This window comes from Armigeres subalbatus, chromosome 3, assembly GCF_024139115.2.
Source record: "Armigeres subalbatus isolate Guangzhou_Male chromosome 3, GZ_Asu_2, whole genome shotgun sequence".
Classification (NCBI taxonomy): Eukaryota; Metazoa; Arthropoda; class Insecta; order Diptera; family Culicidae; genus Armigeres; species Armigeres subalbatus.
The window spans coordinates 53792203-53819508 of NC_085141.1; the positions used below are offsets into that span (position 1 = coordinate 53792203).

Genomic DNA, 27306 nt, shown 5'->3' on the forward strand with positions numbered 1-27306 from the left:
GCCGCGCGCCGCGCCATCCCATTGCATATTAGCTGCCGCCACCCGGCTGCTCGGGTGGATGACGGTGGAAATCTATGTCTGTATATGAAGGAGATTAGGACTGCGAGGAACGATGATGCCGCGCCGCGCCGCCCCGTTGCTGCTGTTTGTGTGTGCAGTCAACCTCGGGCTGTTGGGGCCCTCCACCATCACTGATGGGACTTGCACTCTGTAGTGTGTCGTGTATTCAAAGATGTTATCGGCTTCTTTCTATGACAGCGCTAGATTTTCATCCATCTGTTTTTGCCTTATGTCGCACGGTCGGTATAGCGGATATTTAGGTCACAACCAGCCGATGGAGGATATCTCGATGCTTATTGTAGAGAGCCTCGCAACAAAGAAACGTTCTGTGAGAGACTTTTCCTCCAATATTTACTTATGCAATTATTACTCTAGTTGGGTCGTCCTATTTGAATGACGAACGCTTTTGAAAAAGATTCAAATGATTCAGCTCACGGTTTCACTTCTATTGTGAGGATTGCAGTCTGTAAGACAAACTTTTTTATATTTTGTTATACGTTTTGTGAACAAATTTATTTAATTAGATTCATTTTTTATTATTGCTCCGATACCTTGAAAAGGTAAAATGCGTGAACGGTTCCCGTTATTTCTTGTCGAAAAAGCTTAAAAAATAGTTGACAGGTACTTAGAAACGATTTATAATAAACCACAAGTGGTGAAAGTTATTTCATGAAAATCATAGTTGCTTGCGGTATTATTTACAAAAATAAAAAGATCGACTTAAATTTTAAATGTTTTTGTGGTGACAAAATCGGGTCGAAAACGTGATAAAATCGGGGGTAGACAAAACCGGGTCGACACTGTGTATCGAATGTCTCTTTATTTCATATAAAACTGCACATTTCGAACAATTCTAAATCATATGAAAGTGATTCGACTGCCACGTGTGTTGGGAAAACCCTGAAAGTCAAGAAATTTCGCTTGGGTTAGGTAAAAATAAAATAAAATCTGTGTTTTTTTTTGTGCTGAGCCGAACTTGCTTGCAGAAAGTACATCATGAAAAAACAATACGATGTAAATGTTGGCATTCAAAGTATTAAAGACAGGGAGTCTAAGAGATATTTTTTGTATCATGTGTAGGGGCATCACCCGTTTTAGGTACCGATTTTGTTTACCCCTAATTTTATCGCCACGTTTTTTTATTTATCTGAAGAGTGAACGATTTATCCGAAGACAGAAGATTGGGTAATTTGGGTTCAGAAAAAATATTTTAAGCTCTTTTTAGTGGGAAGTATCGTCTGATTTTCTGTAACCTAAAAAAAATATCTCCTCATCTCGCGTATTTTTTTTTTCAATGGATCATCTAAATATTTCAACGAAAGTGGAATTCGACAAACAAATTGTGTTCCGGTGGATTTTCCAATAAAATTATGAACAATTTCAAAAGTAATTTCCCAAGAATTCCTTCGAAAATTCATCAAAAAAATAGAAACATTTTCAGAGAAAATTCCGTAGAATATCTAAAAAAAATTCTTAACAGTTTTCCGGGAAAATTCTGAAGATTTCCAGACAAAATTCCGGAGATTTTCTCGAATTAATTTCGAAGAACTTTCCGAGGAAAATAAAATAAAAATCCAAGGAAATTCTGATAGAATTTCCCGAGACAATTTCGCAGATTTTTCCGGGAAAGTTCCTAACAACTTTCCAATAAAATTTCGAAGGATTATCCAAAAACATTCTCGAGAAAAAATAGTGCAAGCAAATTAAAAAAAAAGTTGCAAAGAAAAACTAGAGGGTTTCCCAAGAAAATTTCAAAGAAATACCCACGAGAATTCGGAAAAATTTCCAATGAAAGTTTCTAAAAGTTTCTAATAAAAATCCCAAAGAGTTTCATGAGAAAATTTCGAAGAATTTCCCGAAAAATTGAAAAAAAAATTCGTGGAAATTCTGAAAGAATTTCCCGAGAAAGTTTCGACAAATTTTCCAAGGAAATTCCAAATATTTTTCCAATAAAACTCCAATTTCCCAAAAGAAATCTAATGAACGACCCAAAGAAATTCCAACGAATTTTCCATGAAAACTCCGAAGAATTTCCCGAATACATTCTAAAGAATCTTTTGAAAAAAAACGAAATATTTCCAGGGAAATTCCCAATAATATCCCGAAAAAAGTTCTAAACAATTTTCCAAGGAAATTCCGAAAATTTCGAAGATTTTCTCGAGAAAATTTCGAGAATTTACCGACGAAATTTTCTAAGACTTTCTCTAGGGGATTCCACAGAATTTTCGAGGAAAATTTGAAAAAATCCTCGAGCGAATTTTCAACGTTTTTACGAGAAAATTTCGAAGATTTTTCAGGAAAAACTAAAATATTTCCCGAAGAATTCTCCGAGTAAATTTAGAGGATTTTCCGTGAAAATTCCGAAGAATTTTCTGTTGAGCATTTATTTCCAGACAACAATCCAACCATTTTCTTAAGAATATTTCGAAAATTTTGCCGAGGAAATTTCGAAGAATTTCCCAAGAAAATTCCGAATAATTTTCAGAAGAAAATTTAAAAAATCCGCGGAAATTCCAAAGAATTTCCTGAGAATCTCGAAGATTTGTTTCGAAAAATTTCGAAGATTTTTCCGGGAAAACTCCAAAGAATTTCTCGGAGAATTTTTCCAGAAAGTTTAGAAGATTCTCCCGCGAAATTTTCCAGCGTATAGAATCTAAAGTACTTTCCATGAAAATTATGAAGAATTTTCTGTTGAGATTCCAAAAAATTTCCCGTGAAAAACAAAGAATTTTCTGAGAGAATTCCAAAGAATTTTTCAGAGGAAATTTCCAAGCATTTCCCAAGGAAATGCGAAAAAAATCCGTAGGAAATTTGAAGAATTTTCCGCGTAAATTGCGAAAAAAAAATCGAAAGATTTCCAGTGAAAGTTCCGAAGAATTTCCAGACATAATTCTGAACATTTTCACGAGAAAATTTACAAAGTTTATCCGAGGTAATTCCGAAGAATTCTCGAACTCCGATGATTTTCCCGAGAATTTTTCGAAAACTTTTGGGGGAAAACTCCAAGGAATTTCTCAGAAATTTTTTTGAGAAAATTTAGAAAATTTGTCCGGAATTTCCTAAGAATCTCCTGATTTTTTTAAGAAACTAGTGGACCCGGCAGACGTTGTCCTGCATAGTAGGCGAAAACGCGCGTTGTGAACTTCCCATGCGAAATTTTCATACGATTCTTAATTTTAATTTTTCACGATTTACTCCATCTTACCCGTGATTTTCGCATAAGGAAATATCATATAAACCCGTCGGAAACGATAACGAATGTTTCTTCTGAAGAAATGAAAAAAATCCATCCAGCCGTTTCCGAGTTATGCGGATACGAACACAGACCATTTCATTTTTATAAATAAGAAGATTACGAAAAAAGTATTAGAGAGAATTCCAAACGATTTCCCGAGGAAATCATTTGAATTTTCCAAGGAAATTCAGGAGAATGTTTTGAGAAAAAAAAATTTCTTCTTTTTTTTTTGGAAACATATTTGGTCCCAAATAAATATTTTGAAAAAATCTTCCTTGTTTTGAATTCCTTTTCCTTTCCTTGTTTGGAATATTCCCGAAAAAATCTTCCGAATTTTCTCGGCGAAATCTATAGAATATTCCCGAAAAAAATTTCTCAGATTTTTTGTTTTTTTTAACTTCTTTGGGATATTCTTTGCAATTTCTACGGAAAATTCTTTGGAACTTCCAGAGAAGATTGTATGGAATTTTCCCGAGAAAAGCTTCACAATTTTCTTGGGCAATTCTTCAGGATATTTTTGGAAAATTCTCCGGAAATTTTTGGAAATTCCTCTGCAAAATCTTCGGAATTTTCTTTTCTTTAGAGTGTTTTTGAAAAAATCTCGGAAAAATCTTCGGAATTTCCTTGGAAAATTGAGAAAGGAAACTAATAGATTTTATTAAGAGTTTTTCAAAGAATTTCCAAAATATTTACCGAGGAAATTCCGAAAAAAATCTAAGGAAAACTCATCCGAATTCCGAAAAAAATTCTGAGAAAATTATGAACTATTTTCCGAGAATTATCCCGAGAAAATTCCGAAGTAATTCTTTTGGAAAGTCAGATATTTTTGTGTGAAAATTCCAAAACAGCTTCGATGAACTTCTACTGGAATGAAAATTGGGAATAATTTCCCAGGAAAATTGTGTAAATTTTGCCAAAGATATTTCTTAGAAATTCCATTTAAATTTAAAAAAAATCCTCGAGAAAAATTTCAGAAAGAAGAAAAATCGTCATTTCGCTTCACGCCGCTCCCGCCAAGCATAATAAGGACAAATTAGATTGATTTTTTTTTTAATTTTGTTTCCAAACTTGAGTCGGAACTCTGCAATTTGACACAAACGTTCTTTTATATGTAGGCCGTTAAATCGTATACAAAATACGACACCGTTACTACTAAATTATGATTTTTAACATTTGGTTCTACATTGGTTTGAGCAAAAATGTAGAGGTTTTCTGCAGGTTAATAGAAGAAAATCTTTATTAAATTCCAAAAAATACATGAAAAATTGATATTGTAATAGCAGATTACTGTTATTACCAGATTATTCATACTACCTCGAATTCATGACAGAACTTAGAAGAGCGTCTTCGATTTTTGAAACTCCGCCATGACAATACTTTGACTAACAACGACTTTTATTGCCAAAATATGAGTGCAATATTGTCTTGAAAACCCCCTCGCATATTACGAATCCTCTCCGAATAAGCATTACGCGATCTAACAAAATCCCAGAAAAGCAATTAAACGTTCGCAAGAGATTCGCCATTCGTTGTGAAATCCTCACAGCCTAGAACGAGTGCGGCCCACGCCTCCCGCATCCGCTTCACGCTGGAAACCACAAAACTACCGCATGTACATCCATTTTAGAAAACCCTACCCCATATGAATAGCAATTACCCTCCGCCCAGGGGAGTCATTCCACCGCCATCATAGAATATGCAGCAGGCAGAACAAAAAAAAAATCCCTAACCCCTTTCCGGAGAACAATACACAGCTCGGCTGGCATTGCCAATGCAAATGGAAATACAGCAACTCTGGCATTAACTTTAAAAATGACGTATGTATTGTTTTGATGCACAATTGTTAAGCGAAATTTATCATCATCTTGCAATACGTGTTTGAACAACCGAAAAAATCACGTCGAAAAAGTACACAAAACTTTCAAATCCTTTGCGCTTACGACCTTTTCAAATGCCATGCATGCAGTTGCTTTCCTGTGCTGCCGTGTTTCACGGAAACATCCCCAAACCATGTGCCCGGCTTTCGCGATTCGCGAGTTCTTCAACGTGCATTCCGGAGCCTGCTTCACCCTATACCCGCTCCTTTTCTAGTCTTTTTTTGTCAGAACTTTTCATAAAGTCGAGAATAATCACTCACTAACTTGTCGAAAACCACCCACCTTCCCACATGACAAACTCGCAGCACACAACACCCAGACACGCTCAGCTCGGCACGGTTTGGATACTCTCATTCGCATCTTCGTCGCGCACGTAGGTATCGCATCGCCGCATACTATGATGTAACTGTAAAGAAGCGCCGCACAGCTTGGCAGCAGCAACATAGCAGTCATAGCCATACATCATTTTCATGACTTGAACTTCCGAAGATTTGTACACTTCCGACCTCAAGTTTGTAGTCACTCGTCGGGAAGCATCCCCAAGATTTTCGAGGGTAACTCGGATGCTTTTTGGACCGATTTCGGCTCTCGAAGGTTATTTGGTTCAGCCTAACGCAAGAAGGCGCCCAACTACACAATGCTCGGTTAATTCGGGAATATATTCGAAATTAAACTCATGACCGGCAGTGTGGTAAGTACGAATCCACCCTCGTAGGCCCCCGTTGTTGTTGTCGTCGCCGCATTCGCCGACACACTCGAAATTACGTCACTAATTTAGAGCGTTTTATTTTAATGGAGTAAGGTCTCTCGATGCGTTGCTCTCGCACCGCGCGGCGACTGGACGCGCGCTTATCGCCCCGACGACGCACATGTGATGGAACTACCGATGACGATCGACGGGCTATAGCCACCGATATAATATATCAAGCAAGCAGCAAACAGCAGAAGAAAATAAAACGAAACGACGAAGCAGCGGCTCAGCAGAGAGGGAACCAAAATAAATAAACCGCTGAATTTGTTGGGACAAGAAAACTTGACTTGCGACGAGATGCGAAGAAACGATGTTTTCTTGCATCCATACAGGTTTTGCATCCATCCGTCCGCACACTCTATGGAGCAATCTTGCGCGGGGCGTAATCAATATGCAATGGGTCGCCCCCTCTGACAGGTTGACACATTCAAGGTCACGATCGGATCCGATCCGCAGTGAATTCGATGTTTTTGTTTTGTTTGTTTTGCACTTTGCGGTTCAAGGAATTATGCTCTCGAAAATGCAGTACGATTTTTTGTATGGAAATCTGATTGAAAGCTAATCGATATTTTGAAAGTAAGGGTTCTAATTCGACCCTGTCGACTGTAATATCTTTGAAGAATCTTTGATGAGTCTACGGACATCGGAGTTGTTGCGGGTTTTGTTGAAAATGCATTTTCCCTTTGCCTGTCAGTGTTTGTGATGTGAACTTTCATTACTTTTTTATGATATCCTTAGAATCTGGAACTCATTTGTCGATCAATGGTGGCTGCAGCTCGAAAATTCGTTAGAAATACGTAAAGATCCATTTCAGTAAAAATGGTTCCCGAAATATGATGAAATTATGATAACAGATCGGAATCATGCGAATATGGGTATCAGACATTATGGATTAGCTAAACGATGATTATAAAACCAACTTAATTCACCGAGTAGTGATACTGCCTTTCTCGCATTTAGCCAAGACACCAACCTTATATGGTGCTAATATGGGTCGATGTACCATTTTCTTTATAACTTTTAAGCGCAACGGTCGATCGTTATGAAATTCAATAGTGATCAACTAGAGTTTGTCGCCCGTCGAATGCAACTTGTTCCGAGAAAATCGGTTAAAAATTACTATACGAAAAGTTGGCTAATGTTTTTCGGTTTTCGTGTGCACACACACATACACACGGACAGACAGACATTTGTTCAGCTCGACGAGCTGAGTCGATTGGTATATAACACTATGGGTCTACGAGGCTTCTATAAAAAGTTCGTTTTTGGAGTGAAATGATAGCCTTTCGGTACAACTTTGTTGTACGAGAAAGGCAAAAACATTTTAAGAATCACGGTGGTCATTGGCATTGTGGTCTTATAATAGCAGGTTCCTGTCAGGTATCTCCAGGTTTAATTTTTTTTGTTGCAGGTATTTTGATGTTGGCGATATACTTATTTTATTTCAAGAGGTACTATTTCAAAACATAATAAAAATTGTCTCAGGGATTTTTCTTTGTATAATTTTTCAATTGTTTTCACAACATATCAAACTCAATAGATCTCAATCTAAGTTCTTCAATACCAGATTTATCCCTTCGCACTTCACTAGAGCGCTATTAGCCCTCGAAGCAACGTCGCCAAAAAACAGGTCCCATCCTGTAGCGACCGATCACTTGCGGTAATTACCCAATCATCCATCCCCCCAAGAAATAAAGCAAACATTAATGAGCCAACTAGCTGGTATAGTGCTCTCCATCATAAATGCTAAATAGTAGCGCGGACGAACAGCTCGGCCCCGTACAGGCCGATTTCCACATAGTCAGCCAAAATTGTTTGTTCAGTTACGCTGCTACCGCCATCATCGCGGAGCCGCCACACCGAAGAGGATTATGGTGAAGATGATGCCATCTTCCAACATCTTCTGTGCTCTCGTCGTCGTTGACTATTTATCACCTCCGCTTAAAATCTAAAGTGGAAAAAAATGCTTTTGGACGACGTTTGTCATCCTTTTGCGTACAGGGCAGGGACACAATCAGAAAAAGGGAGACAACTACTAGCGAGAAAAACCGGAATTCGGTTTCGAACAAATATTTGCCTAACACCGTGTTGTAGTCCGCGTGTTAGGTTCGAAGTGGCTCGGCTACGGTCGCTAAATAGTTTGGATGTTCCTCGCGCTCGTCCCAGGAGAAGCGATCGGGGTGCGTCAAGGCTGACTTTGGAGATGAATGTCGTCAGCAAGTGAATATTGTCGTCCGATGGATATCTTTTTCTTCGGAACCTTCCAGTGGACTGTTAACTAACAGAAGGGTTTCGATTGTTGAGATCACTCGACTCGATCTCGATGCGTGTTTGTTTGATTCGCGCGTGGTCGTTTGTAGTCCTTCTCGGGTGAACCCGTTTGAATATCATTTGAATAGCATCAGGGAGAAACTCGTGGCTCAGTGTCCTACGGTTAATGCTTTGTAGAATGGCTGTGATAGTCGTCGTTAGAGATAACAAGTGGGTGTATTTCCCGTGCTCTGCTCGGCAGCGACGCTCTGAGTGTTTGTGGACTCGGCCTCGCTGCTCAAGACTTGTTTAAGGCGTAGGGAATTTTTCAACAACCACCGATAGAACGTAGGATGATACCATCTTAGGGAGTCTGCAGAGTTGCGCAATATATCAACCCTAATAATGTGTTTTCCATCGTTCTCATCTCTTTTTGCAGGACAGAACACAGTTCTGAGTCAACTATTTTGGAGGAAACCAGCGCAAAAAAAATAGGAAACAGTAAAGGACATTGGCGTCATCACGGAACGTGATTCACAAACGTACTATTATCTCGTATAGCAACCTACTCGCATATTAGCGAACCATGTCGTCCCAAAGATTCTGCCTCCGGTGGAACAACCACCAGACAAACCTGCTGTCGGTGTTCGATCAGTTACTTCACGCCGAGACATTCACCGATGTGACACTGGCTGTCGAAGGACAGTCCCTAAAAGCACACAAGGTAAGTTCCGTACAACTCATTTTTTTTTCATACCAGCAAACAGAAATGCTTATCGTACCTCCCTGACTCACCCAAACGACCCATGTGACGTGACCACCGCCCAAACCCGATAGCAGGACAGACGGACACTCTTACGCGTGTATGTACAAGGCAGAAGGAGAAAATCAATTCTCCTGATAACGAGCAATAGCCACCATCCAGCGCCGGGGCGATAAGAGTTAGAAAAGGACTCGTACCACGGCAAAAATAAACATTTTTTTCTGTTATCGCTGGCGCTCTCTCTCTCGGTGTTGGGTGGTGTGCCCTGCGTAGTTATCTTTTGTCGCTTCACTCTGTCGGCAAAGCTTTGGTTATGATAAGCACTGTACCACGTTAGCGCGATAAGCATTCAGGACAACGTGCACGGACTGGGATGTGCGATAGGATGGTCTGAGCTTTGTTCCATAAAATCAGACAACGCAATGATGTTTTATTTTTTTTGTTTCGAACCTTTTCATTCACACAGATGGTCTTATCAGCCTGCAGTCCGTACTTTCAAGCGTTATTTGTCGATAACCCTGAAAAACACCCGATCGTCATCCTGAAGGATGTTCCTTTCAAAGACATGAAATGTCTGCTAGACTTTATGTACCGCGGAGAGGTTTCTGTTGATCAGGACCGCCTCGCCGCGTTTCTCCGAGTGGCAGAGAGTCTACGAATAAAGGGACTCACCGAAGTCAACGACGATAAACCTCCCCTCCCAACGGCGTCGCTAACCAGCAGCGGCTCCTTGTCAAACCAAAATCAATCTCAACAACAGCCGCAGAATCAGCAGCAACAGCTGCAACAGCAGCTAGCCGCGGCCGCTAGTCGGAACGCACAACTGGCACAACTGCAACAGACACAGCAGTTACTTCACCAGAAGCAAAAATCCAGCCAAAGCATGCTTTTGACGAATCCGCTGCTCGGTTCCGCACTCTCCCAGCAGAAACGAAAACGCGGCAGGCCGCGGAAGCTTTCCGGTAGCGATACCGGCGAAGGAGAGTACGATGGATACGAAAGCGACAGTATTGTGCAAGGCTCCCCGGATTTAATGGAGGCCAAAATGGCAGCAGACGGCACATCGACCTCGGGGGACGAGAACGTGATCAGCCGCTCGGAAGACAACGACCCCGAAGACTCCATGGACACATCCGGCAGCCCGCCCGTTGTCAACAATAATAACAACCACATCAGCAAAACCTCCAGCAACAGTCCCGCCCCTTCCGGCAATGCAGCGGCATCCGCAACCGCGGCCAGTGCGAACAACACGACCACCACCACCACCAACAACAACTCTTCCAGTAATGTCAAGAGTTCGGCCAGTAGTCTGAGAAACGAAAACAGCATGTCAGGTATGTACGGGGCCAATGGCTTCCACTCTTTTTTTCCTCGTTTTTTTGGTCGTTCCCTTCATCCATTACTTTCTGTTCGTTCCATTCTTTCACCTCTGATCTATCCATACTTCAAAAATTCACCGTTACTCGTTTGTAATCCGCCATAGACTAGAAGCAAAAACGCCTAGATTCCCCCGCCTCATTAAGCTAACACCCATCATCATCATCTCTCTTCCTTTTTCCCATCATCTGTGTTTCTACTACCATCACTTATTATTACATTGTTTTTTTTTCGTTCGTTTTTATATTGTTATAATTCCGGGCCTCCAAAAGGGAAGGAAGCAAATTTGTCTCACCTCAGCATCGACATAAGATGATATTCCCATCACATAACGTTGACGACAAAAAATTAAAAACAGTCAACCCAAAACTTACGCTAAATCAAAACTCTCGCTCTCTTGTTCTTCTATTCCGGAAAAGCTAAAAGGGATTGTTTCTCGATTGCGTTACCGTTAGAGAAAGCAGTCAATTTTGTCGCGCGGTTTTCATTGTCTTACGTTGTGCATCATCATCAGTGATCGAACCAAAATAAAAAAAAAAAAAGAAGTAAATCGTATAGAAGATATCCACCGACGGAAGTGATTTAATCCGAGGCAGAAAAATAAAGCATAACCAAAATAAAAATCACTACCTCGACACGATACGGAAAAACTCAAACGAGGTGAGTTTCCGGCTTCCCATGCGCCGCAGCAGTCGAAAATTAAGAGATTGAAGGAAATGCCCCCTCTCGAAACAGAAAAAAACGTTACCATTTTATCATGTGTGTACCCTGGCATAGGCTCGATGCGAAACAAACCAAAGTAGAAAAAAAATCGATAGATCGAATGTAAGAAAAATGTACCTTGCGAAGCGAGAGAGAGAGTGTGTATACGAGAGATAGGGAAAGAGTTAGGAATCGAATATGGATGGATATAATTGCGACTATTGGGAGTGCTATTAGGCTGGAGAGGATGATCTTCGTAAGAAGTTCAATGAACGCTGGAGCTGTAAAGCGCTAAGTCATTCATCATTCGGGATTCATTTTGAGCTGAAATACTTTGCAAATATTTAGATGAGTGAAAAGTGGGCATCGGTGATCTGTTGATGCATGATTGCATGGAACGGAGTTGTACGTGATTCAAAACAAAGTTCAATTCTGTTGCTGTGCTGCAACTTGGTTGTTGCACTTACATAAGCTTGTTATCTACAAAATTGTTACGAATGTCGACAATTTTTATTTCGTTCGACTGAGGTGTCATAGATTAGGGGAAGGGGGAAATATGCCCTAGTGAAGCTTCAAACTGCTTTAATGTCCTAGTTGTAACGATTTACATGGATATTTTTATCTCATGCAATTGTTGAATAGCATAGCTAGCTAATGCTATCTTAAAATTTATTCACTTCCTTACCCTGATGTAAAGAAAAAAAAACTGACAGGCTCACATACGATTAATAAATAACAAAACAAAATTTTAGAAAATCTCAATAATATTGTTGAAATTTACAGAAGCAGAGGGGTGTAATTGACATTTTGGACAAATTTTAGTTGACTACAGCTAAAAATGCATTGGTGTTAGAGCTTTGTGGCAATATGTTGATATAGTTTGTATGTTATTTGTCAAATATGTGAAAATTCACAGAAAATTAGTATTTTTTTTTTTTTGAACTTCTATACGATTTGTATGGAATAAAAAAATATAAACTCAGTTTTTGTCGCTTACACCCCTTTGCATTTGACCCCCTTATTTAATAATTGTGATGATATTTCGTTGCCGGAAAACTTACGAGACAAAATGCCTTTAAGGTGAATCGCGTTGGAATCTAATTTCAAAACTACATAGCGCTTTCAGGGGCACATAACTCCAGATCAAAACACTGTTATTTAATGTTGTTCAACGTTTCGGTCCGTTTGGGACCTTCCTCAGAGACTCAAGTCTTACAGGTTTATCCTCAACTGTGGTTCTGCTGAACCATTGATTGTCACGAGGTCAGAATTTTCCCACATAAACGAAAACGGTTCGAGCACACCCTTTCCGCTTATCGTTCGTTGGAATTCAGTGCCTGGCACAAGATCGATTACCAAGCCCTGAAACACCAACTCCAGTGTCACAGTGTAGGATGTATAAAATAAAAGTGGGTGGTATTCCAAAATATCCCACGTTTATTCATTTGGATAAGTCAGTAAGTTATTACCCGGGCAGAAGCCATGAACAGAATAACAAAACATGATATTGACTTGATCGATATAAGAGATAAAAGAACAGACAACAATATCAAAAATTTACACCGAAATATCATTTAAATATCAAGATATGCTATGGATAAGAACAAACTAATGGCACATGATATTGATCACTTATTACAAATAGCATAACTTGATCTCCTCATGATATTTTAGAGCAAAATATTGATATTATCGTCTGATCTTTTATTTCTTATATCAATCAGGTCCATATCTCATTTTGCTATCTTATCAACATTTGATATTTTTGAGCTATTTTCGTCTACTCGGGATACCTTTCCCACACAGATGCAATGCATTCTTATTTGCCTTAATATATGTTCTAAATCAAAAATCGATTATGCAGCAGAAGTTTGTTAACAAATGCTATGTTTAGGCGCTATACTGAATTGCGGAAGTAAATCTTCATACCTTAAATTCCCAGAAATAAGGTTGATGGTTACGTTCTTTTAATATCAGGTCAATTTTCTTATACGAATCCTACCTTCATTAGGGCTATAGAAGGTAAAGTAAACCGACGAGGTAAAGTGAGCAAGTGCTTGTTCGTCCCATATTTATGGATTTTACATTTCATGCTTTCCGACCTGTTTTTAATTATGAAATAATTATTTAAAAGCCTGATTCTGCATGATTTTCTAAAATGATATTTTAATGAAATTTCGGCACTGCGGCCTCTAAAATACCGCATAGTGCAAGGATGTACAAAAACCCGATACCAAGTGACTTCTGGAACAGCAGTTAAGACCATTCACTCTTAAATCATTGGTTTGAAATGATTTAGCTTTTACTAAGTGGATTATTTCAGGGACTACTCCCATCCATCCAAAGTGGTGTGGTCTCAGCGTCATTTCCGATTCCAGGAAACCGAAAATTTGTACGAAAGCAATGATGAAAAAAAATAATAAAACAAGAACTCCCCCTTAAAAATTAGAATTATTTATTTTTAAAAAAAATAATTGCTAATAAAGAAATCAGGGTAGAAAGAATAAATAAAAAATTTCCCCTAAATTATTCAAAATTTCCATATAGGGGGAATGACGGCTTTGGCAGGTTTTGTTCTATTACTGGCAGGGGTTTTTTTTATGTCTGACTATGCTCAAATTTGGCCTAAACATTCTTTGCATATCAAAGAAAACCTGCCAAAGCCGTCTTTCCCCCTACCGACAATAAAAAATCCACGAAGCAAAAAAATAGCACTTTTCAAAGTAAAAATTGCAATTATAAAAGAAGAATTTTTCTTAAAGAAATCAAAGTTTACCATTGAAAATAATATAAAATTTTCATAAATAAATCAATATTAGCAATAAACAATTACAAAATGTTTATACAAAATAATTATTTTTCCACAAAAATTTAAAAACTTATCCACAATATGAAGCCATTTTTCTTGGCCCTCTTGCTTCCAATATTTGACCCACTTTAAAGTTGAAATTTTCGATCCAGAAGTGCCTCAAAACCACCGGCAGACCCATTCCAGAGCTAGTTTTTTCTTGACACACAAAAATTGTGATGTGATGGTGGTGTTGCCCACCAACCAACCAACTATAGTCCTCTAGTGAAAGACCCATACCAGAGTTGGTTGTATTGACTCGACTAAGTCGGGTTCTAAACACCGGTCAAACCATTTCAGAGCTCAATTTCACTGAGTCTACTAGGTCGACAGACCCACTCCTGAGTTGTATTTTTCTTGATCAGAATAGAGGCCAAATCATTTAGTAATGAATCACTTTCAAATGCGTAAATTTTTCAAACTTTTCGTTCAATCGAGAAATTTTCTAAGAATGGAACAAAGGTTACATTATTTTATTTCATATCTATATATATAAAACTCAATGTTTGTATGTTTGTATGTATGTTCCAGCATAACTTCTGAACCCATTTACCGATTTTAACCAAATTTTGAACACAAATTCTTTATCTTAAGGATGAGACGATAGGGGGGATGAGCATGCTCTTTGGAAAAGGGGGAGGGTATGGGGGGAGGGGTATTGCTTAGTTATCGATCAACGCAGTTTAAATTCTGAACCCCTTGGCCGATTTCAACCGAATTTGAAACACAAATTCTTTATCTTACAGAGGGAACGATAGGGGGGTTAAGCGTGCTCTTTGTAAAAGGAGGAGGGTATGGGGGGAGGGGTATTGCTTAACTATTGATCAACGCAGTTTAAATTCTGAACCCCTTAGCCGATTTCGACCAAATTTGGAACACAATTTCCTTCTCTTAAGAAGGGGACGATCGGGGGTTAGGCATGCTCTTTGGAAAAGGGAAGAGGTGTGGGGGAGGGGTATTTCTTAGTTATCTGTCAGCTCAGTTTAAATTCTGAACCCCTTGGCCGATTTCAACCGAATTTGAAACACAAATCCTATATCGTACAGAGGGAACGATAGGGAGATTAAGTATGCTCTTCGAAAAAGGGGAGGGTATGGGGGGAGCGGTATTGCTTAATTATCGATCAACGCAGTGTAAACTCTGAACCCCTTGGCCGATTTCGAATTTGGAACACAAATTCTTTATCTTAAGAAGGGGACGATAGGGGGTTAGGCATGCTCTTTGGAAAAGAGGGAGGGTGTGGGAGTAGGGGTGTTTTTTACAAAAGAGGGAGGGTATGGGGGGAGGGGTATTGTTTAGCAATCGATCAACTCAATGTAAATCCTGAGCCTCATGACCGATTTGAACCAAATTTGTATCAAATATTGTCTGTCCTAAGGAAGCGATTTTAGTGGATGTGGTTAAGTAATTAAAAAAAAAGGGGAGGGTGTGGGACATTAGGTATTGTTTAGTTATCGATCAATTCAGCATGACTTCTGAACCCATTTATCGATGTCCACCAAATTTGGAACCCATATTATCTGTCTAAGGAAGACTATATCAGACTGGGTATGAGTGCCATAGCTAAATGAGAGAGAGGGTATATTCATTAAACGAACAGTTTAGTATACCTTTTTTTCGCATAGGTCAATTCAAACCAAACACGTAAGCACGTAATCCCTACCCAAAAGAAACTATTATAGAGAGGCTGGAAGGGACTTTTGGAATGGGATGTGGGGGGGGGGGGGCGGTTGGTTATTGAGATTGGGTATTGTTGTTCATCGGAATAATTGTATGCCCAGTAAAAAGCAATGATTAATGTGTTTTCTTCTGAATGGTGGATGTGATTGCTTCTTCAACAGTAGGTATTTGCCTGGAATAAGGCAATGGTGGGTGTGATCCCTTCTTTAAAAATATGCGTTGCCCGAATATGGCATCGGAATCGATGAATGTTTTTCCTTCTTTAGAAATAGACGTTTTCCCGGAATAAGACCTTTCAAACCCAAGATCCCTTCTTCAAAATCAGTCAATGTTTCCTTAAAAGTCTTCTTTTAATCAAATGATAAAGTATGAATAAGTAAACACAATTACCCTGTTGATCAATTGGTTTTATCATTTTCCGATTGTAAAAGAAAACTGCAAACCAATCTGGCAATTCCGAGCAAGGCCGGGTACATAAAGCTAGTACCTAAATAACTGAAACAAATCAAGCATCGTTATCTCGAAGAAATTTTCGCAAATTTATGTAGATGCCGCTTGTCAGCACATCTTCTCCGGTCATAATTTTGGCTGACTGGTCCATAAAATGTTCATGATTAAAAAATATTGAATATGTTTCGCGTTCGTTCGCCAACCCAAATCGGGTTGTGAATTCACTATAAATAAGTAAAGTTCATTTTCAACCATTTGTTGAGGTTGATTAGCCCAAAATCAACAAAAAATTACACTAATTAAGACTAATTAAGACACTAAAAATGGCTCTCACCAAATGTTACGCGCGATTCTTCGGAATAGCAGATCTCTTGTTCGATTGGAATGACACTGACAGTAGATTTGGAATTCCAAATGGACATCTCCTGTCTTTGTTTATAGTGTATTTACCTTCAACCAGTCTACTTCAAAATAAAGATTTGCTTGTTTCGAATAGGATCGACAGCGATTCTAAACATTGACCATTTCATTCTTGCTGGATTTCAAATAGGTCCCAAATAGATCCGGTATTGGACCCAACTTAAGTAACTAGATATAAAGTCTGACGGAGTGAAAACCGTAAAATTTTCCAATCAGAAAAAATCTTGTTAGATTTTGGTGACCCTAGAAAAAGTTCAAGCTGTCGCACGATTATTAGCTTTTGTAAGTTGCTTTCACAAATCAAACACACTTCTTTTCACATTATATTCGCAAAAAAAAAAAACAAATAAAATGTTACTCAACTGGTGAATCCCAGACCGAATTCCTTTGCCCTTTTCTTTGGATTCTAGCATTTTATATTTTAGGAAAAAATTTCCAATATATTTATCAGCACTATCTATCTCAATACTCGTTTGAACATTTGATGCTTTAAAGTTTGATTGGATCCCACAAATGGCAGTTTGATTGGTGACCTGTCAGTGTCTCCGCCAGACTCTAGACTCTAGATTTTATTTATCTAGGATTTTATTTAGGGTAACGGGATGTAATGTTAGGCCTGATTGCAACGTTGGCTCATCACGCAAATTAATCAATAATTCAACAAAAATACATCGTTAAATAATAGATTGTGAACAATTATTGTTGTTTTTGACTACTTAGCGTAAAAACCAAAAGTAAGTTGGTGGCATAATTTCGGTAAGATCTTCAATATATGAATATTTAAATCGTTAAATGTGCTCAACCACAGCATAATAGGCTAAGGTTTGAGCCATGTACCCTATCTTCCTTCCGCTTGCTAGGCTTTTTGTTTTGAACATCGCTTATCGGTGATGTACGTACTTCATAAATGGCTATAAAGGTTCTTTTTTTTAATCTTTGTAAACTTCCATCCAGCTCTTCAAGGTTTTTGATATATTTTTCATAACATTAAAAATCATCATTAAACTTCAAAAAATCTTGGATTTACTGTAATCCAAATAGACTTTCAGTTATCAACACGATTGACTATTGACTGTACATATTTATAATCATTGTTAACCGCCAAACTTAAAAGCTTACTTTCCTTTGGGTAAGAACAATATCATTTTCTTGAAGCCAGTGAGATTTGATTTTAGTTTAGAAAAATGTCGCCAGGGGAGTCCAAAATGTGAAGGGTTCCAAATCAGGTTGGTTACCCAAAATTGTTCTTTTAATGTAAAATATTACATTCTTTTTGTTTGAAAAATTGCTGCCCAATGAAGGTTTTGCCAGGGACGTTGAAAGTGCACGCTAAGCTTAATTTTTTTTCTACCAGAGGATTTGATAACCAACCCTTGTTTAATGTCTTGATAGCCACTTGATAGACTGCAGCAATTCTTTGAGGGTCCAATTTACACTCCCCATCCTAAATGATTTACTAACGTGTGAAAATTTTGCATTTTTCGTACACCAAAATTGCAATAAAAGGCTCAAAAATGGAAACATATATTAATTTCATTTTATCCTGTTGGTTGGAATATTGAGGTGTAAATAAAATGAATAAAGTGCTAAAACCGCCAAAACAGGAATAGTTTTGTTTTTAATATTTTCTCAATAACATTTTGAATTCCACCTGCATATACACCCAGGTTTTTTTACACGGTTTGGTTTTGGTCGTTTAAGACCTTCAGCGTCAATGAAGCAATGAGTTAACCCCACCAAAAAATTCACAAAAAATCAAAGAAAATTCAGGGGGTATTTGGAAAGCTGTAAAAGTTCAGGTTAACCGAGAAATTAATGAATTCCAACCGCGTAAAAAAAACCTGGGTGTAATAAAAGTTGGCTAAAAAAGAAAATATTTGTTCCGGCGTAATTTTATTCAAAACACAATTTTTGTTTGAACATAATTCATATACCAATCGACTTAGCTCTTACAATCAACATTATTGGCAGAAGCTGCAAAGACGATATAATAAACTGTATTAGAGCATTGGCCACGTGATTTTATCTATTCATTCATTTATTTTTTACTTCTTGCCTCTGTATTATAAAAAGATTATTGGGTTAAAAATAGAAATCAATATTTGTTCCGGCGTTATCTGCAAGACTTTAAATGGGATATCGCTAATATTGATACCATTCCGAAAACTAACGGCACAAAAACTTCTTTAATATTTTGATGGATGGGCCAAACATTTGCATTCATATTGTCGCTGATATAAATTTTCGATTATTGTTTCGATCATTTTATATTCAACAAACATACATAAATTTGAATATGTAAAAAAATAATTTGATAATCATCTGATAATCATTACACATCCCTTAGTAATAAGTTTGTAAACATTTTGTAGTTACAGTTATGTAATTGCTTTTTGTGTTTTACAGTTTTTCTTCGTAAGAAAATTATGCAAAAACATCGCAGGCCTTGTTATGTCTACATACGATTTTGTAATCAGAGCTCTGGATCTAACTATTTTTAGATAAAAACCAACTTAATTCACCGAGTGGTGATACTGCCTTTCTCGCATTTAGCCAAGACACCAACCTTATATGGCGCTTATATAGTTCGATTCCATTTTCTTAATAACTTTTAAACGCAATGGTCGATCGTTATCAAATTCAATAGTGATCAACAAGGCTTTGTCGAATGCAACTTGTTGCGAGAAAATCGGTTAAGAATTACTATATGAAAAAGTGGCTAATGTTTTTCGGTTTTCGTGTGCACACACACACACACATACACACGGACAGACAGACATTTGTTCAGTTCGACGAGCTGAGTCGATTGGTATATAACATCATGGGTCTACGAGACTTCTATAAAAAGTTCGATTTTGGAGTGAAATGATAGCCTTTCGGTACAACTTTGTTGTACGAGAAAGGCAAAAAGATCAGATTTTCAAGTTTCATTCAAACACGGCGATAGGATAGCGTAAATATATAAATATAGCAAACTTTAGATCGCCAAAAGGTTGTCAGGAGGCTTCAAAGTCTTGTTGATATGATTTCAGGGAGTTCAACAAATTGTGCAGTTTTTAATGCTTTTAAAATAAGGCCGATACAAATATTTAAGAACTATTTTGTCCCCCCCCCCTCGGATTTTTTTTGCCAAAAAATAATATTTTGAGGGGGCAACAAAATAAAATTCGGATAGTTTTGTAGATTTTCAAAACATTCTCCTTAACAAATCCGAGGAGTTTTGTGATTTTTTTCATTTTAATATTTATTTTTTATTATCACCCCCTTGACCTTCCGGAAACCAGTAGGACAAAAAGTTAATTAAATATTTGTAACGGCCTAATATGCATTGTACAGAAAAAAGCAATTGTATGTGGAAATGGTACTAACAATGGTGAAAACGGTTTTCCAGATTATTATGGTATCATCATTTTATTCACAACATGTACATAATGGGAGCGAATGATACCGTCAACTCTCCTTTCATCGATCTCCTGAAGTTTTCTCTCTCTCATATACACACACTCTCTCTCGAACATCAGGTGCAGTAACCACCACCGGAGATAATCCCTTTAGCTTTTCCTGAAATCAGCTCCCGCGCGTCACATTTTCCGGGACAAACAAGAACGCAACCGGATGAGAACTGTTCGAAAAACAAAACGCTACTTCTAAAGCTCAGCTCACAGTCAAACTGTATATAGTCATACATATTTATAATCCGTGTCTAATAATTTTCCTGTTGGTGTTGGAAACATTCAGTACAAACAAAAAAAAGCCAATCAAATCTCATTAATTTTTGCTGATGTGCGGCCTGGGAAATTGGAATAGATTCAAATATGTCCACCGTGAGCTACATGGGCAAATCATGATCAAGTTTTCCCTTTTCTTCTCCCCCTCTGTGTCGTTGTAGATTCCAAAGATTCGTTCAACGATGAAGACGCCTGCGGACCGATGGACGACGACGACGACGAGAACGACGATTCCGACGATGAGCGGGAACTAAACTCGAGCTACATGGAACCGCAGATGCTGCTCGACGAGTACGACGAACCCGTTGAGTTCAAGTACGATCCGAAGTCGGACAGTGGCGCCGTCGATTCCACATCCAGCAGCTTTCCGCCACCGCTGCAGGCCAAACCGGGAACACCGAACAGCAATGCCGGGGGGTCGCCGTCCGGACGCATGCCTTTGATCAACGTGGTTCCGACAACGTCGTTGCTTCCCAAATTGGCACCCCTGTCAAACTCGGCTGTTGCAGCGGCTGCCGCAGCAGCTGGCTTACTTAGTCCAAAATCTCTACCAAAGCTACACAAACGACCCCGGTTAATGGGCAAGTCACACAACGGTATTACCGCAACCCAGACTATCCTGAATAACCTTAACAACAATCTGAATGAAAGTATGATCTCGACTTCGACCAGCGGTGTGTCTGCTGGCGTGCCAAGTGGACTGCAGATCTCCAGTGTCCTGTCCGGGCTGAACAACTCGGAAATGTTCGAAATGCTATCAAGCAGCATGATCGGGTCGCCAACGGCCCGATCAAACTCCAACTCGCCCTCAACCAAGGGTGACAGCGGCAACCGTGCGCACAAGTACACCGTCATCGACGATACAGAGGGTAGCGTGCGGGATTTCTGTACCAAAGAAGGTGATCACGTGTACCGGTGTAAGATCTGCTCGCGAGTGTACACTCACATCAGCAATTTCTGCCGGCATTACGTGACTTCGCACAAGCGAAACGTCAAGGTCTATCCCTGTCCGTACTGCTTCAAGGAGTTCACCCGCAAGGACAACATGACGGCGCATGTGAAGATCATCCACAAAACCGAATATGCACAGACGCAGACTGGTTCGGAAGCTGCGCCCTGCACAATGAACACCAACAGCAACAGCAGTACAAACGGATCCACCACGCCGGTGCCTCCGAGCTCGGGTTCCTCGGGGAACAACTTTACCAGCGCAGCTATTATCAATGCTGTTGCTAATGCTGTCGGTTTGCAGCCCAAAAGCGCCGTAACGGGAGGCTCCAACTCCGGTTCCGGTATCCGAATAGTATTCCCTCCGATCGGTCAGAACGCCTCATCGTCCGCCACCTCACCGGGATCCACGTCCGGCCACGACGGCGGCCAAACCGGATCCATCAGTATCAAGAAGGAGCTGCAGGACAAGCCATCTCCCTCGTCGCCCGGTGCTACCTCTCCATCGCGATCGGTTTCATCAAGTACGGCCACTTCGCCGAGCTCGACGACACTGGCCAAAAGCAGCGTGACAGCGACGGCCACCGTCAGCCAGTAGAGCATGGGTGGACCGCGCACGGAGGCCTTTCGAAATATGTCGAATCACATATTGCCTAACATACATACACACAACCACACAAGAAGAGGCTACTAACACTAAAGTATCTGTCGTTCGTCTGTCCTGTAACCAAGCCTGTTTCGGTCGGATAGCACACAAAAGGGAAGCCGAAAGAGAAAAGGGAGGTTTCGGAAGGAAGTAAGAGAAAGAGAGCTGCAATATTACTGTTTATTTTATGTTCTGTTGTTTATTTAATTGATTTTTTTTTCGCTGACCGAGATCGTTAATCATTCCTTCTAAAGGGTATTTGTAATTTTAATGTAATTGGAATTGTACAGACAATCAAAACCGCAACTATAGAAATGAGAATCCCCATCTTCTGCAAGGGGAGAAAGAGCAAAAGTAACGAGAAGTGCCTTCTCGAAAGCAACTATTGTCCTAAAATATTTTAATGTAAAGTTTTTCCCTGATTACCTATTACCTTGTAATATTTTTTTTTATTGTTAGTAATAAAACCCAATCCTCTACAATTCATACCTACGAACACGTTCGCATGTTGTAGACAACAACCACTTCACGCAAGTCTTCCCATTATAACATACGAAGCGTAGAAAAAGCCATCCGGAGCGACCTCCGGAAGGCCTTTTTCGACAACAGCAGAAAATGTAGTACAATATCGAAAGAAAAGATAAAAAGAATCAAACTATTACCATTTTAGGGCAAGCAAAGAGCAAAACATTTAATTAGTTTGTAGACACTAGAAAGGAGGGGTATTACAAAACTCTAACTGCACTATTTGAACTAAAGATGTTGTTGATTAATTTTATCATTCGTCGTACATACGTCCCTTTGCCTTTTTATTTTCTTTTTTGTTGATATTTCAGTTTCTGAGGCCGTTTGCGCTTTCAATGTCGTTATCTTCCAACTAGTTCTTTCAATCGATGATGCGTGCCAATTCGAACTTTTTTTTGTATACTTATTTAAACCAATGGATCAATGAAATACAGTGAACTCTTTACTCGGATATTGAAGAAACCATCGAGTTAGGGAGGCATCGAAATAGGGAACGCAAGACATTGGGTCGTATGAATAAAAAGTAGCAAAACTCAGCGCTTGTAGTATCTACTCAAAAATAAAGTCCACAGAGAAAACTACATGTTTGATATGAATAAAATTTTTTCGAACTTATGGCATATGCTACATTCGAACTTAGCCTTTACTACAGTTTACTACCATTTACTACACGGAGAAACGTCAAAACAAAATAGCCCCATGATGACGATGATGATTTCATCATTTTTTTGCGGCTAATCAACAAAAGACATGTCTGTTTTGTTTGTTTTCCCTAAATTGGACTTCGATTTTCAAGAACAAAGCCAATTCGCTTCGATTCTGATGAATAATCTGCATTAGAAACATGAGTAGCAACGTCTTGAGCAGACTACAAGAAATCAGTAGTAAACTCTTGTTTTATTCATACCGAATCAGTTGTTTGTAGTATGTTCGAAATGTGTAGTGTAGTAAAGTCTCTTTTATTCATACGAACATGTTCCACAAGTGACGTTTACTACTGAAAATGTAGTAAAGTTGAACTTACTACTTTTTATTCATACGACCCATTGTTTTTATAAAATATCAAACGCATGTCATAGCATGTAGAAGTATGTATGTATGTTAATATCAGTAAACTCATTTGACCGTTTGGCTAAACTGGTCATGTAGCCGAAAAATTCATTTGGTTGAAATACTATTTGGCCGAAACGGTCGTTTGACAGTACAGGCCTTTTGGCCGAACAGTGGTTTGGTAAAAAAAAAGTAGTTTGGCAGAAAATACCATTAGGCAGAACGGGTCATATGACCGAAAATATTGTTTAGCGAAATAAGAAGAAAGATGTGAGAAATCTCACTGCTCACTTCGCACTTTTTACTTTTCACTTCACACTTCTCACTTTTCACAGTGAGAAAAGAGATTTGATAATTGAAGGATGAGAACTGAGAAGTGATAAGTCTCACTTCTTACTCCTCATTTTTCAATTTTCTCTTCTCGAAGTGCGAAGTAAAAAATAACGGAAAATGAGGAGATATCTCACACTCACACACTCACACGTTTCTGTCAGATGACATTTTTTGGCCAAACGTTTGCGGCCTAATAACCATTTTGACCAAATTGAATTCGAATAAATGACTTTCGACTTGACGTGTTGTAATTCGGCCAAATGGCTTTCGGTCGATGAGTTTCGGCCAAATGACGCGAGTTAGTTGATCAAGTTTCAAAAACAACATAGAATTAGCGAGGAGAAAATGCATTGGAATAATTGGAATCAATGTCTTTTTTACACTGCAATAATTTTACTTCACTTGTAGCTTTTTTCAATAAGAGAATGCTTCAAAGTCGAAGAGAAAGTACACTTCGTACACGGCTATTGGCCAATAAATATTGGATTAAATAAGTGGATTTTTAGTTCATCAGTAGTCGTCAAGCAGCAAAAGGTACTGACTGAGGTACTCCATAGCTTACTTAGAAAGACCGCAGTCTATCATACTGGAGTCGTAGTTTCGAGTTCTATCACCAGACAGAGTAACTTCTATCCGCCAATAGTTTTTCTAATCAAATCTTTTAGTCATAGGACATAGTCACATTGAATTTCCAAACGTCGTGGAATCATTCTTTTTAGATTGCTTCTTAGGGAGATCATCCTGTATTGTATTACGTTTGGCGAGACTGAATATTGAATCAAACAATAAAAATCTGCAACGGATACCATCTTAATGTTATGATGTCTGACTCATAGCAAAGACAAACGGACGTAACATTCAATATCGTTCTATCGTTCACCACTTCAACGATTTCTTCAAATATTCGTTGGGCGACCAAGTAACCTGCACCGCCCCTTTTATCATTATTGCTCTAGTTTGACATAATTCAATCAGAAATCAAGCCTAAATAAAATCCTTGATTACAATCTAAGTTTAAAATGACCAAAACATGAGGAATACTATTTGCTGCCTAAAAGTATCTCAGAAGCAGAGAGGAAGTGCTGATGCAGTACATACTTGACGACTTACGGAGTTGGGGAAGACATTCCTTGGGTTAGGATGTGCCTAAAGCTAAAGACATGATCATGATAGATCTTACTCCGTAACACATCACATAAAGGTGTCTACCTGGAGTCATGAAAAAAATATGACCGTCGTTTAGTAATAAACATGGCATTACAAACATGCAATTAAATTAGCGAATTGGTCTTTTTTATCTTTATTATATAAAGTGTTTTTTCAAATGAAAATAAAAACACTTTAATAAAGATAGGCAAAAAAATCCAATTAACACGGAGTGAATTGGACGTATTATCGTTTCGAAGGCAGCATAACATTTAAATCCATTACAAATTCATAGAATTTCTACAAATATCAATCGTACTTTTCGCAGCGCACGGCACTCAGAAACCATATAATTAATAAAATTCTGTGATTTTTCTTTAAGGCTCGAGAGATTATCATTAACTTTGTTGTAATCATCAAAACTCAAAACCGTCAAAACTGTCAACAAAATTTATTCATTGTATTCTACTTGTCAACAAGAACGCAGTAAGCTTTTTCACATACTGGCAAAAATAAATATTCAAAAATGATACAATTTAATACAAAATGCATTTATCCTGCTTATAAGGTTTTTAAATAGAGAAAAGTTTTAAATAAAAACAGACAAAATTCTAATGTTAAATAGTGATAGCATTATGAATACTTTCGGTTGGAGACGCTATGGCAGATTTGAAGTCCAAACATAATCTATTCTGGACTTCTGGTATTTCTTTCATTACATTTGTCTTCATTTTAAACCCAAAAGAAGAAGTTGATCTTAAATGATTGATTTTGAGAACAATGTTAATGATGGTTTCTCGAACGTTAATATCTGTACGTTCGTACTACAATTTTACGTTTGTTTTGTTACACTTTGACATGCTTGTTTATTTCCTTATTTTTAAATTTCTGACCACCATTTCCCGCCTAACTTTATCAAATCGAATTGATAGTCACCTTTCTGTAAATCAGAAATCAAATATGAGCATTTTAATGCCATTTTCAACAGTTTATCTTCCATTCAAGTAGATAATCCATAAAACTGTCGGAAAAAGTTTTGAAAAAAAAAGCAAAAGCAAACCTTAAGGCTGAGATAATAAGTTTTAACAGAGAAGTAAATAAACTACAAACAATCGTGTTAATGGCAGAGTCTATTTTTACAGAAATTTTAAATGGAAGGTACTGCGAGACGACTGTTTTGCATAAAATAGTTTATAGCAAACCTAGGATTAAGAAATCACGAAAGTACTAGAAAGTAATATTTATACACAACTTAGTTCACTAATCATTTGGCCGAAAGTGCACATTCGTATGTAGGCTGAAATAAAAAGATAAAATCAAAATATTTAAATCGGTTCTAGATAAATCGATCAAAATCGTGTTTTAAATGCCCTGTTGTAATTTTTATCTTTTCTGTTTCCCCAACCGGTTCGAAAAAAGTGAAAAACGTGTACATATTTAATAACGATTCGTCATCATAGTGCTCTTAAAATGTTTTTTTTTTCCTAATCGAGCACTGATCCTCACTGACACACCTCTGCACGCACTGATCGGATTAATTTTATTGAACCACCTCACACATGCATTCTACGCGAAACACAACCCCTACATATAAAACACACACCCACACCAACAACACCATCATGCAAAGGTAGATAGTGCAATTTTAATTTTAAGGCTTTAGAGAGCAAGCACTGCAGCAGTTTTATTTTGTTTTATCTATTTTTAAACAACCTGTAGAGAGACCACAAACAATAGACAAATATTTGAGTAACATCAAGTGAAAACCTCACCAGAGTGAGCAGAAATTTGTTTTTTTATCTCTTACAACACTGCACTCTGCACAGACAGAGCACTTCCTACCGCATTCGTATAGCTAATAGCTGTTTAGCGATAGCAATGGAATATTGTTGATTGCTGAAAGATAAAAAATAAAAAAAAGGACAAACGCACAAACGGCATCCTTGTTTTTTTGTTTGGGTTTCTTCGTTTTGCACTTACCTCTGTGACTGCTATGTATACTAAACTGCGGTACTCCTTGTGATCCTGCAAAGGGGAGTAAAAAAAAGGCAAATTAGGAAGCAGGAATGAAATGTTAGCAAAAAACAAGCAAAAGTAATTACTATGTTTTTAATTGTAGCCTAATTATTAATCATTTTTTGTATTCTTTATCGAATATACTATGGAAAATATATTTTATCATACTATTAATATATAAACTCACACCCACACCCCAACACAACTTATATATTTAAATGGAAAAATCATCGTCAAAAAGCAAAATAATGATGCAATTTTCAATAAAGAGAAAATGTAAATGAAACATTTGTAATTTGTTTTATTTTAATTATGATAGTCGATCTGTAATTCCAGCACTGACGCCGCCTACATCCGAACACAAACCATTGATGGTCTCGTACATTCCAATGGTCTATTCAGACCACAAGCCTTATCTCTTGATAAAGAGTAAGTCGATCCAAAGTTTATATTTACATCGTATCTTAATTTCATATTATATCAAGTGATATTTGATAATTA

The 27306-nt window shown here is 38.1% G+C and overlaps 2 protein-coding genes across 8 annotated transcripts in view; one reads left to right on the plus strand and one right to left on the minus strand.

Moving 5' to 3' along the window:
• Positions 1–27306, plus strand: part of LOC134226666 (protein tramtrack, beta isoform) — a 66399-nt gene that overhangs the window by 25910 nt on the left and 13183 nt on the right. For 3 of the 4 annotated variants that reach the window (XM_062707578.1, XM_062707580.1, XM_062707581.1), the window contains 3 exons: positions 8613–8897; positions 9403–10270; positions 20303–27091. In XM_062707578.1, the coding sequence (XP_062563562.1) occupies positions 8760–8897; positions 9403–10270; positions 20303–21687 (2391 nt within the window). In that variant the 5' untranslated portion in view covers positions 8613–8759 and the 3' untranslated portion in view covers positions 21688–27091. Of the gene's footprint in view, positions 1–8612; positions 8898–9402; positions 10271–20302; positions 27092–27306 lie in introns of those variants that run through there. The other variant, XM_062707582.1, reaches the window with a different exon arrangement.
• The window catches only part of LOC134226667 (general transcription factor IIF subunit 1), a 95207-nt gene continuing 90465 nt past the window's right edge, over positions 22565–27306 (minus strand). For 2 of the 4 annotated variants that reach the window (XM_062707585.1, XM_062707583.1), the window contains exon 4: positions 26759–26814. In XM_062707585.1, the coding sequence (XP_062563569.1) occupies positions 26790–26814 (25 nt within the window). In that variant the 3' untranslated portion in view covers positions 26759–26789. Of the gene's footprint in view, positions 26087–26471; positions 26686–26758; positions 26815–27306 lie in introns of those variants that run through there. The other 2 variants (XM_062707586.1, XM_062707584.1) reach the window with 2 other exon arrangements.